Raw genomic sequence first — 16,967 nt, forward strand, 5'->3', positions numbered from 1 at the left:
TCTGATATGAGAAACCTAAGCATGTATTAGTGTAAGTATAGAAATACATATTTGGAAAGACTCCAAATGGACTAAAGCCTAAACACAGATCTATACGTTAGGTTAAACCATATAAAACTGTCATTTTAGGCAGGTGAAATGACCCAAAACTGGCGATTTGGTACAGGTCAACATAGTAACAGGAATTCTGGAAAGACAGTGGTGGCAGCAGAATTTCGATTTCCCTTGCTTCCCGCATAAGAAAAGACAGAGCTAGGACAACAAAACACACATCCAATAAAACAGGTGACGAGGTATTTCCATGAAGTCCAAAGTAGACAAGCTGGGGGGGGGAGGGGGGACCCATCCCGGACGCTGCAGGATCAGCACTGGCGCAGGGGAAACCCAGGGGATTCCCAGGGAGTCTGATAGGCCTAAGGGGGCAAATCCCACAATCTCCAATGACCATTCAATAGAAAGCTCATTGCTTCTATTTGAAGACTTCAGTGAAACAGAAAGTGACCTGGGCACAGATTCATGAGTGAGGTCAAGGGGCGGCAATAGGCCAGAAGGGCTGAAGCGGTTTAGGCTCCACAGACTCATAAAACTATCAGCTAAAATTCTCTTCCAGGACAAACCTGCTGGAGTAAAACCCAACTGACCTGCAAAGTACAGTCAAGGTAGAGAAACGAGAGGAGCCGGAAGTGGGAGGGGAACACAGCCAGAAGACCTCAAAAAGAAAGCCTGTTTTTTTGTTTTTTTTGTTTTTTGCAATTTAGAAGAAGGAGCTCAAAAGCTACAAACCTAAACACTTTCTAAACTCTCTCCTTCCTTAAAGTTCATGAAAACAAATATATTTAAAGAAGAGCAACAGGAAAAGACAGTGCTAGAATGCACTAGGGTTGGGATCCATACAGGGTTATTATGCAGAGAAAGAAAGAGCTGACCGGCCTTACAAAGAAAGCATGCCAGAAAGACAGTCCCACTAAACAGAATCGTGGCCCAACTAAAAAAAAAAAGAAAAAAAAGCTAAAATAAATTAAGAAAACCATACAAAATATAAGAACATAAATTAAAATTAGAAAACTGATAAAGTGATGGTACTCAGAAGATAATTTTTTATCATTTCAAAAACAGAAAACAAATGAGCAGAAACATGAACACAAATAAAGAAAACAGATAATAGGAAGGAAGGGAGGGAGGGAGGGAGGGAGGGAGGGAGGAAGGAAGGAAGGAAGGAAGGAAAGAAGGAAGGAAGGAAGGAAGGGAGGGAGGGAAAGATTTGAAATAAAGTGACAGGGGCGCCTGGGTGGCTCAGTCGGATGAGTGTCCAACTTCAGCTCAAGTCATGATCTCACAGCTTGTGGGTTCAAGCCCCACATCAGGCTCTGAGCTGACAGCTCAGAGACTGGAGCCTGCTTCAGGTTCTGTGTCTCCTTTTCTCCCTGCCCCACCCCCACTCATGCATTGTCTCACTCTGTTTCTCAAATATAAATAAATGTTAAAAAAAAAAAAAAAAAAAAGGAAGAGAGGCAAAGTAGATCCAAAACATATACAGCAGTGATTTCCAGAGAAGAAAACCAAACCAATGAAACAGAAGAAAGTTAAAATAAATTCACTTGAAATAATAAAAAAGATAAAAACCAAACAAAACATGAAAGCATATACTAAAAGGGCACCACGTATTCAAAAATACCAACACTGAGTAAACTACTTGCAGTTTGAAGAAAAAGGAAAAAAAAGCGAAACAATCTTTTGGGCATCCAGGTTATAAATACATAAATAAGGAATGCAAATGAACAAAGGCCTTACAAGTAAAAACAAAAATATTGTCATCAGACTTCCCAACCTCAATGCTGCATGCCAAGAGACAAACCATAATATATATCAAACTTCTTCAAGGAAAGAAAATATAAGTCAAAGAGTTTATAGCCAAATAGACTTGCAAGAGTAATAAATGCAGCAAACTGGAAAATTCAAGAACACAGAACTGTTCTCATGAACCCTTACTGAGGATTCTACTATGGAATGAAATGACTCAGGACACTTCAATTCAAAACAAGAGTCTTAGGGAAAGAAGTCAAAAACTTTGTGTCTAACTCTAAATCTCTATCTCCTTCTCTATGTCTGTCTATAAAAACACACGCACGTAGTCCCCTAGAGCTGAAAAGAGGGGAAATGTTAAGGGCAGAAATGTGGTCAGTAGGGCTATACTGTAAATACACCACAGGGATCACAATCTGGGGGGGGGGGAGGGAGGTGCATATGCAATTGCTTAGCATTTCACTGGCCGTAAAAGAAAATCACTTCAAATGAAAACCTGGGTTAAAAAAAAAAAAAAAAAAGGGTAATTCCAATATCCTCATGGTTGAAAACCCACAAATAACAGCCAAAAAATGTTGGGTTGGGGGGTTCCCTGGGTAGCTCCATCGGTTAAGTGTCCGACTTCGCCTCAGGTCGTGATCTCTTGGTTCGTGAGTTCGAGTTCTGAGTCCAGATCTCGGCTGACAGCACGGAGCCTGTAGCCTGCTTCAGATTGTGTCTCCCTCTCTCTCTCTGTCCCTCCCCTGCTCGTGCTCTGTCTCTTTCTAAAATAAATAAACATTTAAAAAATGTTTTTAAATGTTGTGGCGAGAGAGAGCAGTAAGTATATTATACAAAGATATTAATATAAGTATAACATTAAGGGGTAAAAATACACTTGCCATATATTAGAAGTAAATAAAGAAAACTGCATACATGGCTTATATTAAAAAATGGAAGAATAAAACATAATATTTTTAAAAGTTTGACTACCTTTATCAAAGAAATCAGATTTCCTTGAAAATATATTACTCCATAGATTTTTCTCTTAAAACCAAGTATTTTTTCATAATTCTTGCAAAATCACATTTAAAAAGCAATACCTAAAAATAAAAAATACACATAAAAGATCTGAGTGGCTAAGTACAACGAGGTACATCCACATGACAGAGTATGACTCAACCACACAGGGGAATGGAGCGCCGATGCCACCACATGGGTGACGTGAAAGAAGCCAGTCCTAAAAGACCACGGAGAGGATTCCATGCGTGGGAAATGTCCAGAACAGGCAAACATAAAGAGACGGAACACAAGTAAGTGGCTGCTCAGGGCTGCAGGTGGCGGATGGAAAGCCTGGAGGCCGGGGGCCTCCTGAAGGGATGCTGAAGATGTTCTCAGATTACACGGCGCTGATGGTTACACAACCCCGAATATAGTAAAAACAAAACAAAACAAAACCCTGAACTGAACACTTCAAAATAGTGAATTTTATGGTATGTGAATTCTGTCTCAATAAAGCTGTTGTTTTAAATCTATAACCAGAAAAAGAAGAGAATCTAACTCTACGTCCAGTTAGTGGCATCACCATGAAAGAATTATTCAAGCGTCTCTCAAACACAGCACTTTGATGGTACATCCCTAAAGGGCTATTCTCTAAGGACTAGAATGTCTCAAAGAGACAGTCTATAGGTTGTATGTGTCCCGATGTAGTAGTAGTAATGGCATTAATCAACCAATCAAATCAAGAAATCCTGAATCGGATTAAGCCACTAGACCTTACAGTCACTTCACACAGAACACAGAGAAAAAGGAAACATGTAAAAGGACAACTGTAGGTACATTTACCAAAATTCATACTGTGGGAGAGTACACAGGGTAAAAGTCAAAAAAGGGAGAGGGACTTACTCTTAAGAAATATACTGAACTGTTACTGTGTGTGATCATTTGAAAACTGATGATTTAAATTGCAAAATATTTCTTAAAGAAAACCAAGGTAACTATGACACAATCAAAATATAAACATTAACTTGATCTTTGATAATCACAGGAGTTAACGCTACATTTCAGGTGTGACAACGGGACTGTAGTACATTTCTAGAACAGGCCCTCAGCCTTCAGAGAAACATACTGAACTATTTAAGGATAAAATATGATGATCCCTAAGATTTTCTTCAAAGTGATGGAGGAAGTGTGGTGTGGCTGTAGGTACTGGCCAGGAGTTGACATACCAACCACTGTGATAACCACTGTGCTGGGCTACAGATTTAAAGGGATTCATAGTATTATTCTGGGTAGTTTTATCTGGGTTTAATATTTTTCGTAAGAAAATTGTTTTGAACTATGTAAAAACAATAAAGAAAAAATATATAATGTTTTATAAGCTCAGACTACTCACAAACTAAGGTGATCAAGACTTTAATAAAAAATTTTAATTTCTATCTAGTGAAAAACATCATAAACAAGTTAAAGGACAGTTTGAAAAAAATATGTGTACCCATAATAAAAAAAATGAATCACATCTATAAAATACAAATAACTCCAAGAGATCAAGATTATAATAATAAAAACAGAAAATGAATAAAGTGAGTAAAAGAAAATTCAAAGAAGACATCTATGTAGCCTATAAACTTGACAACAGGCTCAATATCACTAAAAATGAGAATTAAAGATTAAAAGAAAATTAAAGTTTTTACTGATCACGGTTGCAAAAATAAGGACAAACGAGATTTCTCCTCCATTGTCAGGTAAAGTATGCATGAGTAAAGCCATTTCGAAGGACCAGGTGGCGGTATTGATCAAAGATTTAAATGCACATACCTAATGAGCTAACAATTCCATTTCCATTAATCATTCTTACAAGAGCAATGTAGTGAGTTCATAAAGGGGAAACGTACACAGTATTTTTGGCTACACTGTTAAAACAAAAAAATTAAGGGTCCCTTAAGAATGACATGGTTATAATCATCAGGGAGATGCAAATCAAACCCACAAGAAGATAGTACCGCACACTTACTGAATGGCTATTATCAAAAGGATAAGAGGAACAAGTGTTGGCGAGGATGTGGAGGAAACGAAACACTTGGGCATTGTCGCTGGGAACGTAAGCTGACACAGCCACCATGGAAAACAGTATGTGGATGCTCCTCAAAAAATTAAAAATAGACCTACCACCATATGATCTACAAATTTCATTTCTGTGTATTTATCCAAAGAAAACAAAAACACTAACAGGAAGAGAAATCCTCCCCTAGTGTGCTTATGGCAGCACTGTGTACAACAGCCAAGATACAGAAATAACCTAAGTGAACATTGGTGGGGGAATGGATAAAGAAAGTGAGAGATTTTATACATATACAAACGGAGTATTATTCAGTCACAAAAGAAGAAAGACATCCTGCCATTTGTGACAACAAGGATGAACCCTGAAGACATTTTCCTAAGTGAAGTTAGTCACACAAAGACAAATGCCATATGATCTTCCCTATATGTGGAATCTAAAAACAAGGCAAAACAAGTGTACTGGGAAATACAGAGAACAGATGGATGGGCGCCAGAGGAAGGGGATGGGAAAATAGTTAAGTAGGTTATGGTACATTCATATGATGGAATACCGTGTAGCTGTTAAATGGAACTGAAGGAGAGCTACCTAAATCAATATGGGGGAGGGGACAACCCCTCCATCACAGAATAAATACAGCATTATCATTAAAAAAAAAGAGGAGTCCACTTGTTGTGCTGAGCACGGGGTGTTTATGGATGTGCTGAATCACTATATTGTATACCTGGAACTAGTATCAGGCCACATGTTGACTAACAGATTTAAACAAAAAACTTTTAAAAAATTACCTGCATTACATAACAAAGATATCTATTTATATAAGCACAAAAAAGTCTACAAGATGCAAACCAAAGGGTTACTACTCTGAGCAGGATAAGCAGCAGCTTGGTCTCTTTATGCATACATTCAATATAGCAGTAAAACAAAAGAAGGCACATTGTTTTATAAAATGAAGGAGCAGATCCAAATGCAAACTACAGATGATCCTTGAACAGCAGAGTTTGAACTGCATGGGTTCACTTACAAGCAGAGTTTTTTTTATAAATACAGTACAGGGCTGTAAGTGTATCTTCTCTTCCTTATGATTTTCTTAGTAACATTTTCTTTTCTCTTTATTTTAAGAATATAGTACATAATATATGTAACATACAAAATATGTGTTAACTGTTCAGGTTATCAGTAAGGCTTCCGGTCAATGATAAGTTGTGAGTAGTTAAATTCTGGGGAGTCAAAAGTGATACATGTATATTCGACTATGCAAGGGGTCAGCACCACTAACCCCCATGTTGTTCAAGGATTGACTGTAGTCTTTGTATTAGCCTTCAAAAGCGAGTTTCTACAATTCTACATCACAAACTGAAACGCCCTACAAGGTCACGTGGGTGACGTCAAGGGGTGAGCAAGGGAAAGGTGACAGTAAGAGAACAAGAAACAATGGGCACTGGGGTCAACTGGTCAACCAGATGCTACCATGTGGGAATGCAGGCCCAGTGTTAACGGACCTCCTCCCAGGACTTTAAGGAAAACAAACCAAAAAACCCCGATATTCATATAACATCTTGTAATTTTTTAAATGCTAGCCACTAAGTCAAAAAATACTTAAAGCACAAGGTGAGACAAAATATGACTTAAGGAGGCAGAACAGTGTCATGGTTAGGAACACAGCTCTGCAGCCGGCTCTGGGTTCACATCCTTGCTCTGCCTACTGGGTGACAGCTAAGTTGACCCACCCGGCTCCCTTTGCAGCAAGTGCTCAATTAATGCCAGCTACCAGCCTTGCCGCTGTGGCTGTGTGGTCATCACGGGGTCCAGTTCTCCACTGCAAGCTGATGAGTTCTTTCCCTGGCTCTTTTTCATCTGACATCAGGTTTGATTCAGTGGACTCGCCGCAGTCAAAAATAATGTAGAACTTCCTATCTTCCCTCAAGTAAGTATGCTTCTTTTAAGAAAACAGAAGACTGATAGGCAAATGAGCCAGTATGTGTTTATTGGTTTGCCACTTACTCAATTAAAAAGTTCATCAATACAAACAACAACAACAAAGGGGCACCTGGTGGCTCAATCAGTTGAGCGTCCGACTTTGGCTCAGGTCACAATCTCATGGTCCGTGGGTTCAAGCCCCACATCAGGCTCTGTGCTGACAGCCTATAACTTGGAGCCTGCTTCGGATTCTGTGTCTCCCTCTCTCTCCCTGCCCATCCCCTGCTCATGCTCTGTCCCTCTCTCAAAAATAAACAAACATTAAAAAAATTTTTTTTTAAATAAGCTCATGTAACTTTACTAATGAAATCAGACAGGTGATGACTGAAGCAAATAAAAAATTAACTGTAGTAAGTGTATTAAGGACACGGATCTGGAAGGCAGGGGCAGGCCGGGGAATACCGTAGCCTGCTTCGTGTTTCCCCCGGGCTCACTCGGAAGTGCGCTGGTACTCGTCCCGCTCCGTATGAGCCACATGAAGCACGTTAGGGGTTAAGGAGGTCAGTGCTCATGTCCTACCCCAGGAGATTCTGATTTTCCCTACATCCAAACAGGGCATGATTACGTGTATTTTCAAAAGCTCCCTATGTGACGGTGGTGTGCAGCCAGGTGTGGACACCACTGGCATAGTTTAAGGTCTGGTATCCAAGAGTCCTGTGTTTGAAGCCCTCCAACAATCTAGAGCTCCTGTGATTTGGAGCAAGTTATCTACTCTCCTTATTCGTGAAGTACGGAATTAACACCACCGCTTCATTCAGTTGTCATGCTCGGCACAAGGTAAGACTTGAAAAGAGGAGCTGTTACATATCCTAGCTTCTACAGGATTTATCCATTCTGAATATAAAAGGCAACCTCTTCAGTGTTTCTTGTGCTTGTAGGAAAAAGTTGGCATAATTATTCTTGGATCACAAGACAACAATATTGTTTTGGCCATTAAACTTGTAATAATTACATCATTATTTCTAATTCAAAAGAAAGCTAATTTATAAAATAACCGAAACTCCTCCTTAGGATTTGTGGTGATATGCATGGTAACCTGCAATGGGTCGGGCAATTATGATTTTTTTATACACTAAAGTAAAAATTTTCATTTTATCTTTCTCTTCTTCTGAAAATGCATATATTTCATAAGGTCAAACAAAAAGGAAGGAACATAGAAGAACCATATCTCAGTCTATGGCTCAAATATTTTACAGGTATTTGACATTTTAAAAAATGCACAAAACTCACAGATCTATACCACACAAAAAGGAAACTTTATAGTAGGTAAACTTGAAAAAATCAACCAGGACACTGAGAAATCCCAGGACAGAATGCAGACTGAGATTAAATTAATCTGGCTGCATTACAAATGGATGATAAAACCTCACCGACGCTGAAGGAAACAGGTACTGCCCTAACTAACTGGTAAGTTCTGCTGTGACTAGGGACAAAACAAACTGTAACTAAGTCTGTACTCCAGCTGGCAAATGTAGTCCTCGCAGGGCTCCAGGTTAGCAATTCTGAGACTATCTTACACATATGCTCAGGATGCACAAACATGTAAATGAACTTTGGTCACGGGAGCCAGGTGTCCCCCTGCCAATACGCAAGGGAAGGAGGCTAATGAAACCTGTGATGCTGGATTAGACCACAGACATCAGCGGGAACTCGTGTTTATTTTTAACAGATAGACAGGTAGGTAAATGGATAGATCAATCTATCAATTGATAGAGAAGTAATTCTAGATCTGTGCACACACGGGGGCTGAAAGACATACCTATACTTTCTACCTCTATCACTGAGTGGGCTTGGAAGAATGACACCCCAACAATAACATGCAGGGCCCAGATCATCATTTCTAAGTAACATTTTCCAATAAAAGGAACCAGAGCTCCTTGGGGAAATGGCTGCCTATAGAACTGCAACAGGAAAAATAAAGGAGGATGCCTTACAAGAAGAAACTGCTCAAAAAGCAAAACCATACAAAAAAAAAGACGTAGGCATGTCAAAAGGACACAGAAGCCAAGTGAAAGAGCTCCAATGGCTAAAGCAGGAACAATCTGAGCAACAAAACAAAGAACAATATTGTTAGATTATAACCCAAAGAAAAAAATACATATTTATGACTCCTCATGGAGATAAAAATAAATGGGAGAAAAGAGGTAAATCTCTCATGCAGAAGAAATCCAGGAATTCCCCTCCCCTTAAATGTGGATTCCATTTAGTGATTCACTTCAAAGACTATAGCATGGAAACGGAAAACTGCTACTTGTGGATGAACCTGACTGACACTTTCACTGAGTGATCCAGGCTAGCATGACCAGTGATATTATGATGCCATGAGGGTGGCATTCATGCCCAAGCCCAAGAACCCAGTCTGATTTTCAGAAAACATCAGACAAATCCAAATTCAGGGACATCGACAAGCCACCCAGATCATGAGAAACAAGGGAAGACTGAGAATCTACCACAGATCACAGGAGACTAAAAAGACATGACTAAATGCAACATGGCGTCCTTGATTTGATCCTGGAACAGAAAGGGGACATTAGTAGAAAAATAGAAACCAAATAATGTCTGCAGTTAGTTAACGGTATTTTATACCAATGTTAATGTATTAATTTTGACAAATATAGCAGTTTGATGTCAGTATCAAAGGAAGTTGGATAAAGAACACAAATGAAAACTCTGTACTGTCTTTCCAAGTTTTCCATAAATCTAGAATGAACTGAAGATTATAAGTTTTTAAATTTAAAGATTTTGAAATATAATAATAAAATTTTAGAGAAAATTACTTTATAAACCATGTTCAGAAGCCAAAGGGAATTAAATATAAGATCACATTATTCACAAACACTAATTATAAGTAACTTAATCATGAAGAATAAAAATATAAAGACATCAACAAGAAAAATCAAATCTCATGAGTGTATTTCCTCCTTTCTACAAAATCCTTTGACTATACTCATTACGATTATCACATAAGCCATAAATACAGCGTAAAGTAGAAGATACATATTGGATACAATCAGTGGTGCCCATTGGTCAAGATGTTTCTAACAATTAAGAATGAAAATAAAATCGTCTTCACACCTGAAGGCTATACATTGCTTAAAATGTGCCTTTAAAATGTCTGAGTATTTGGCAGAGATTGCAGAGATTAAAAGGTTAAACACATTTTAAAAATAAAAATATAAAATAGTCTAGCCCATACTGACTTGCAGTTAGCTTCAAAAGAGAAAAGAAATTGAACAGAACTTCTAAAAATTAATTTCTATTTGGCTCCTACAGCACGTTACTATGTATACAAGTACCTTTTTAAGCCTCACTACAACCCCGTGAGGTAGGCAGAAAAGTATTATTACAGCCATTTTACAGATGCAAAGGCTTAGGATTCGAAAGATTAAGTCGTTTACAAAGTCATGTGGTGAGAAAGACCCACACCAAGGAATGGGATCCAGTTACTTGATTTCAAAACTGCAGTTCTTTCTCCAAAATACTTAGAGTCTAAAACAAACCAAGAACGAAAGTCTGTATATATTCACACGTATACATATACACCTCCCTTATAGAAATTATGCTCCTCAAATGGAAATAAAAAGAAGTCTTCCTTTCCCACAGAGTTCATTATAATTTTGGAGCCTCATCTTTTCTTATTTTGGACTGATCTCCAATACAGAAGAATTTCTACGTCAGCTCTCAGTTACTCTTTTGTTATTTGACAAATACATTTTATGAAACAAAACCTGAAACAAGAGGGGCTTCTGTCCTCCATTTTTGTTGTGAAAAGCAAACACTATACGAAAAATTCTAATAAACAGGCTTTAACTCACACACTTCATGAGCCCTGAATCTGTAGCCCTGAATCCTCTTTCCTCTAACAAGGATAACCTTTTCAGTTAAACCTCAACTGGGCAAACCGAAGGGACACAACCGGGATGGGAACCCATCTGTTTTCAACTTGAGCTCTAATATACAATGGAGCGCACTCATCACTCTTTCTCAGCCTTTTTCTTGTTCCAACACATCTGAGGGATGCAAAGCTCTACTGTTAGTATCGACGGTTCACCGCCATAGAGGGTCCCCACGGGAGAGGAAGGCAATTTGGGGGAGGGAGTTTAAACCAGTCGTACGAAGCCCCCACATGCCTCCCAGGGTCCTTACCATGAGCCCCTCTCTCCTGTGAGATCCACTGAATCAGAGATGAGGTAACATCGCCAGACTGTTCTGTTCATATTACTTCAAAAATACTGCTTCACAATAACAATGAATCATCAACCCTGTCTTGCCCACATGCGTCCTCACTGGAACTTACCACTCCAGCCAAAAACCTAGACCAAAGTCAGCCATTTACTATCTGAAGTATCTGGCAAGTCCTTTTTCCGTATCTAGTTTGGTTCTACTGATTTTGAAACCTGCACTACAATGAAATCATAAAAAACAGGTATTCATGAACTCAATGGGGGAAAAAAGTCATTTGCTCTAATAAAAAGACATACATAAAAAATCAGAATTAAAATACTGTTCAGAGAAAATATGTAAAAATTTAAGACATCTAATTAAAATAATATTCAAAGAAAACGAACTTCTTATAGCTACAAAGTACTGATTCCTTTTGCAAACATCTTGCTATATTATGTGAATGTCTTACCCCTTCTTCTAGAGGTTCACGATCTAGTTCACAAAAAACAAAAATCTTACAAACTAAGGCTCTCATCTACTGTTTTTCATTATTAAAAAAAAAAAATGCTGTTTTATCACCTCTCACTCCAAAGCAAGCCAGACTGTATAAACTGAAGTTTAAAAAATAAAAATAGGAATGCCTGGGTAGCTCAGTCAGTTAAGCGTCTGTCTGACTTCAGCTGAGGTCATGATCTCATGGTGTGTGGGTTCAAGCCCCATGTCAGGTTCTGTGCTGACAGCTCAGAGCCTGAGCCTGCCTCAGATCCTGTGTGTGTGTGTCTCTCTCCATCCTTCTCCTGCTCATGGTCTCTCTCTCTCTCAAAAGAGAAAAAATTAAAACAAAAATTTAAAAAAACATTTAAAAAAATTTTTAGACAGAAAAGGTGCATACATACATATATACATAGCTACTAAACTTCAGAATTACAACCTAACACAGGTGCAAGGGATCTCAAAGAACTGGGTGCTTCTGCTTTTAGCCAGATGAACATGCAGACTCAACACAGAGAAAAATTGCTCATTTACTCTAAAAAACAGTATCCAACAACGTTCCACTTTCTGGTTTTAACACCCGTAACAGTGAAGAATTTCTGAGACCTCAAGCTATCAAAATGAAATTTGTACTGTTTTCCAACTGTTTTTTCTAGGAGGCACACTCCTTTCCCAGAAATCTTCACATACCAGAGTGTAGACTTGATAATAACGAAGACTTCCCATGAAACTCCATTGTCTGTGCTAATCACTAACTTTGCCAAATACGTAAGTAAACTCTTTTTTCCTTCGGCCATTCTTACATCTCTCCACAACTCACACTTCTTTAAAACACAGTAGCCCAAACTGGACATGCTACTCAAAAGAGACTAAGCTATTTGTGACGAATACAGCAAGAACTATATCCATGACCTTGGATGCCATATTCATTTAAAAATATTTTAGCATCATGTTGACTTTTTACTGACTCATATTCAGCTTGTGGTCACCCATGATTGTGGCTTTCTTCCCTCCTTATTTATACCTAGACTGTCCTTCTCCATCCTATATTTATATGGCTAGGTTTTTTTTTTCCCCTCCACACACCACCTTATACTTAATTCACTGAATTTCATACAGTTTTCATAGATCCACTTCTCCATTTATCTCAGTACTTTAGAGAATGTTTAAATCTGCAAGTTACAGTAACTACCACTTATGCTTAAAAATATCAAGACTATGAAAGTACCAACAATCAACACAGCCCCTTGTAATAATGGAGCCACGGACAAGACCATGCTAATGCCTACCAGAAACCTACCTCCATCGGACGGTCACTCTTTACCAGTGCTATACGGGCCCTTTGCAAGGAACCGTCCATCAGCTTGTGAAGTCTTAAAATTAACTTTCTTAACCCCATTTGCTTCAGTGCTTTGTCTACAAATGGTCTATAAATAGAAGTCAGACAATGTCTGCTAAAGCCTGTTTCTGGGCTGCAGTCTGGGGCTCCCCAGCCAACAGAATCATCCTCAGACTCGAGCCTCTCAGGCTTCTTAGACACGCGGCCCTGCGAGCGGATGCTGACACCGCAGTCAACGGGCCGTGAGGGTGCCGGGGCCCTCGGACCCGAGGTCTGTTCTCCTTCACTCTCGTCCGCACTACTCTCCAGCTCTTTCAGTTCCCCTTCTGTGTCATCACCCTCATCTTCCGGCTCGTTGCCCTTGGATGATCGAGGAGAAGGGATCTCAAACACTGGCCAGCCAATGTCTGATAAATTCTTGATGCCCAAAACAGTGCCCATAATCCTTAACTTCTGATTTAGGTCTTTTGTGATGTTCAGCCACAAACAGAGTGCCTGCACCCTGTCTTGGAAGTCTTTTGCAGCATATTTTTCGTAGTCCTTTTGAAGCGCCTGCAACGATGGATAAAGTGCTTCTATGTACTCCAGCAGCTCCATTATCCGTTTCACCTGCTCAAATGACACCCTCTGGCGTTGGAGGTGCTCGTGATATGTTGAGTAACCCACAACCTTGGTTCCGTGAGGGGCCCTGCACTGCCCTTCTACTGAAGTACCATTAAAACTAGCTCCGTTTCGAACAAAGGCAAAGCTCCCATAATTAACTTTGAAAGTGAGGATTTCATTGATAATATCTGGGATGGCTTGACGAGCTGTATATAAAAAGAGGTCCTGGTCATTAATGGTCCGTCCTGCATGCCAGGCTTGTAGCTCTAACCAGATCAGTTCATTAGATCGGTTAAACCAGAAAGCAGACGTATTTTCCTGTCCTCTTTGCTCCCTGTCCTTCTTCTTTGAGACTGAGGTAAGCTTTAGCAGAAGTCGTAAAGTCTCAAAGAACTTTAAGCGATCTGCCGGACAGTCAGTCCTAGAAGTCTGGCGTGCAGGTCTGGCTATCGGCATGGGCACGGAGACCGGAAGCTTAGCATTGCTGCAGCCAAGACTGAGGTAAGGCTTATTAAGATCCACATCTGGAATTGATTTTTTGGGCAATGACCCACCCACTGAATCCAACATGAATGAGCACTGCACATTCTTCTTATGGTCGCGCTCTGTTGTCCTAAGCGCCGCTCGGATCTTCTTCTCCTGCTTAGAGCTATATTCCTCCACATTCTCAACAGTTTTTCCAGTGTCTTTGTGTGGAGGCTGGTTTGGTGCATTCATTTTTTCTATTAAAAACAAACAAACAGAACATTATGTTACTCCAAAATATGAAGCTACTCTCAGGATTTTCTATAAAACTGATATTCAAATATACTTTTTCAGGCTGTTATTGGAGGAAAAGATCGTAGCCATTTGCTGAAAATTAAAAGATTTAAAATATATACATTTCTAAACTTTAAAAAGATTTTATCAGTTCTTCCTGCTTCATGATACTTATTATATTCTCTAATATTCTCCACTACTAACCTAAAACAAGCTGTTTACTTCTATGCTAAAGTACAGTTATCCAGTGAGAGACATTGCCACAAGGTAAGGCTCCACCTTACAAGAGAAACAGCACAGCAGATCCGACAGAAACATGGTTTAGAAAACATACCCAGGGGCGCCTGAGTGTCGCACTCAGTTAAGCCTCTGACTCTCGATCTGAGCTCAGGTCACGATCTCACAGTTTCGTGGGTTCAAGGCCCACATTCGGCTCTGTGCTGAGGCCTGGAGCCTGCTTGGAATTCTGTCTCTCTGCCCCTCCCCTGCTCGTGTGCATGTGCTCTGTCTCTCAAAATAAATAAACTTTAAAAAATTTTTAAAAAGATACAAAACACATCTAATTCTCACCTTTGCCGTGAACTAAATGTATTAACAGAGCAAATCACATAAGTTTTCAGAGTCACTTTTCTCATTTGTAAAACGAAGTAGATTGAACAAAGAATCTTTAGGCACTTTCAGATTATTTTCATAAAAAATGAAAGACAATAGGCAAAAATATTATTCTACTCCTTGGTTTCTTCTTTCCCACAAACAAATAAACAGTAACATTTTAAATTTAGCATTAGCAAAACTGAAAACATACAGACTAATTGAGTATCACTTACCTGTACTGCGTATAAAATAATCCAAAATTAATGCAAAGAAAGGAAACATCACACTTCTTTGCCAAACAACTGTAGAAAGTTCTACTCATTTACTTCCCAAACTCTGAAGTGAACACACACTCCCAAGCTCTAAAATGTCCTGTCTGGCATTTCCGCCACCACCTCACTGAAACCCCTTCACTCTGTCGTTCTGCAGACACGAGTCAGGTTCTTTCCCGCTTCCCAGCTCACTCCTTTTCAAACTCCCTCCTGGGAACCTGGGTCAGAAAATGCTACTGTTCCCAGAGTCCCACCTTCCTTCCCTTCTGTCCTGCTCTCCCCTCCCTGGGTGACCTCCTGCACAGCCACTTCATGATTGACAACGTCCAAACCTAAAACAGCAGCCCAGTTTCCCCTCCACACCCATGATATACTTCCTTTCATGGAATCTATGGATATACATTCTGTATTTTAACATCTCAGAAATTAACATATGTTTTGTAATGCAGAATGATAGGAGTTAAGTTTTAGGAACAAACTAACAGGTTTCACTTACAACTTCTTTTATATTATATATATATATATGTATATACATATATACATATATAAGAGTAATACATAGTTTTTTAAAATCTGTATCTAAATATCAAGAAGTATAAAAGCGTTCTTTCAGTAAAAACAAATAAAAATAAAAATTCTAAGTATAAAAACACACTATGTCATCAAGTGTAAGCATTTTTTTCCTTAACATATATTACAGTATGACTTTACATTTAGCGAAATATGGTATATTTATACGGGCTACAAACTAATAGACCGAAAATCAACTCACTAAAGAAAATCTGTTTAAAACCAATTTACCTTCAAATCAATTTAAATTAGTTTCAAAATAAGAATTTTAAACCAAGTATTCCTAACAGCAAGTCCGGCTTAACTTACATTATATTTAATTTCCTTTATGGTCCATCAAAAAGGATTTTATCTGTCTATAGAGATATTTACTATATTTTAATATAAAAACTATTATTTTTAAATTATCAATATTTTTCAAATGATGGGATTTTTATCTCTAGCTTTAATCTATTTCACTTCTAAATGTCTTAAAATTTGTTATACAGTCCATTCAATTAATTTCTTCACAATTTTGTTTCTAGCTACAAAGGCCTATCAATGCTCATTCATAAAATATTGGCCCAAACCAGGCCTCTGTCTCCTCTTGGATGTTTTAACTGTGTTCTCCGCATCATTATTGACATAGCACACACACACATATCCATCTCTCCTCAGTAAAACAATGGTTACTTGAAAGCAAAGCTAAAAATTGCCTCCAAATTTAACTCCACTACCTGTATTTTTCAAGACATGAATTTATACTATGTTACTATGAAACACAAAATGACAAACACTGTAGCACTGTTTAAGACTAGAGAAAAAGATAACGAGTTTAGTTTTTACTTTTACTACATGGACAGCCACGCTGGTTGGAGATGTCTGTAGGTGAATAATATGGGTCTTGAGTTCAGGAAGGAAAGCCAAAGATACCTATTTGGAAGTCATTCCAGTATATACAGACGTTGTTGAATACCAGGAGAGTACATAAGGACACCCAAGAAATGTGTACAGAAGTGAGGCAATGCAGGCCTAGAAGAGAATGTTGTAATTGTTACGTTCATCCAAATAAATGGTTTTGAGTCAGAGAAATCAAATATGTAACAAAAACAAATGTTTTTAAGTTTAGGGTTTAGAGTAGTAACAAGATTTTATAAAACAATGCAGAGTAATGTTACTGATAACAGCCAGAGAATGTATACAGTTTATAATTTTAAAGTAATAGTGAACAGTGAAAAAGTGTTACTTGGCTTATCTAACTCATAAACGGTCTTCTAATCCATGATTTAAAGATTCTAAGGAAAACAAAGGGTTAACTGAGAGTCGCTGGAATGATTCTGCATAACTCCAGAAGTCTGGGCTATAAACATTATAT

The 16,967-nt window shown here is 38.6% G+C and overlaps 1 protein-coding gene across 1 annotated transcript in view; it reads right to left on the bottom strand.

Moving 5' to 3' along the window:
- MAP3K4 (mitogen-activated protein kinase kinase kinase 4) overlaps positions 1-16,967 on the bottom strand; it is a 113,769-nt gene that overhangs the window by 52,108 nt on the left and 44,694 nt on the right. The window contains exon 3 of the mRNA XM_039222505.1: positions 12,777-14,140. Within this exon, the coding sequence (XP_039078436.1) occupies positions 12,777-14,140 (1,364 nt within the window). The remainder of the gene's footprint in view (positions 1-12,776; positions 14,141-16,967) is intronic.

This window comes from Hyaena hyaena, unplaced genomic scaffold (genome assembly GCF_003009895.1).
Source record: "Hyaena hyaena isolate Hyena2069 unplaced genomic scaffold, ASM300989v1 scaffold_1153, whole genome shotgun sequence".
NCBI lineage: Eukaryota > Metazoa > Chordata > Mammalia > Carnivora > Hyaenidae > Hyaena > Hyaena hyaena.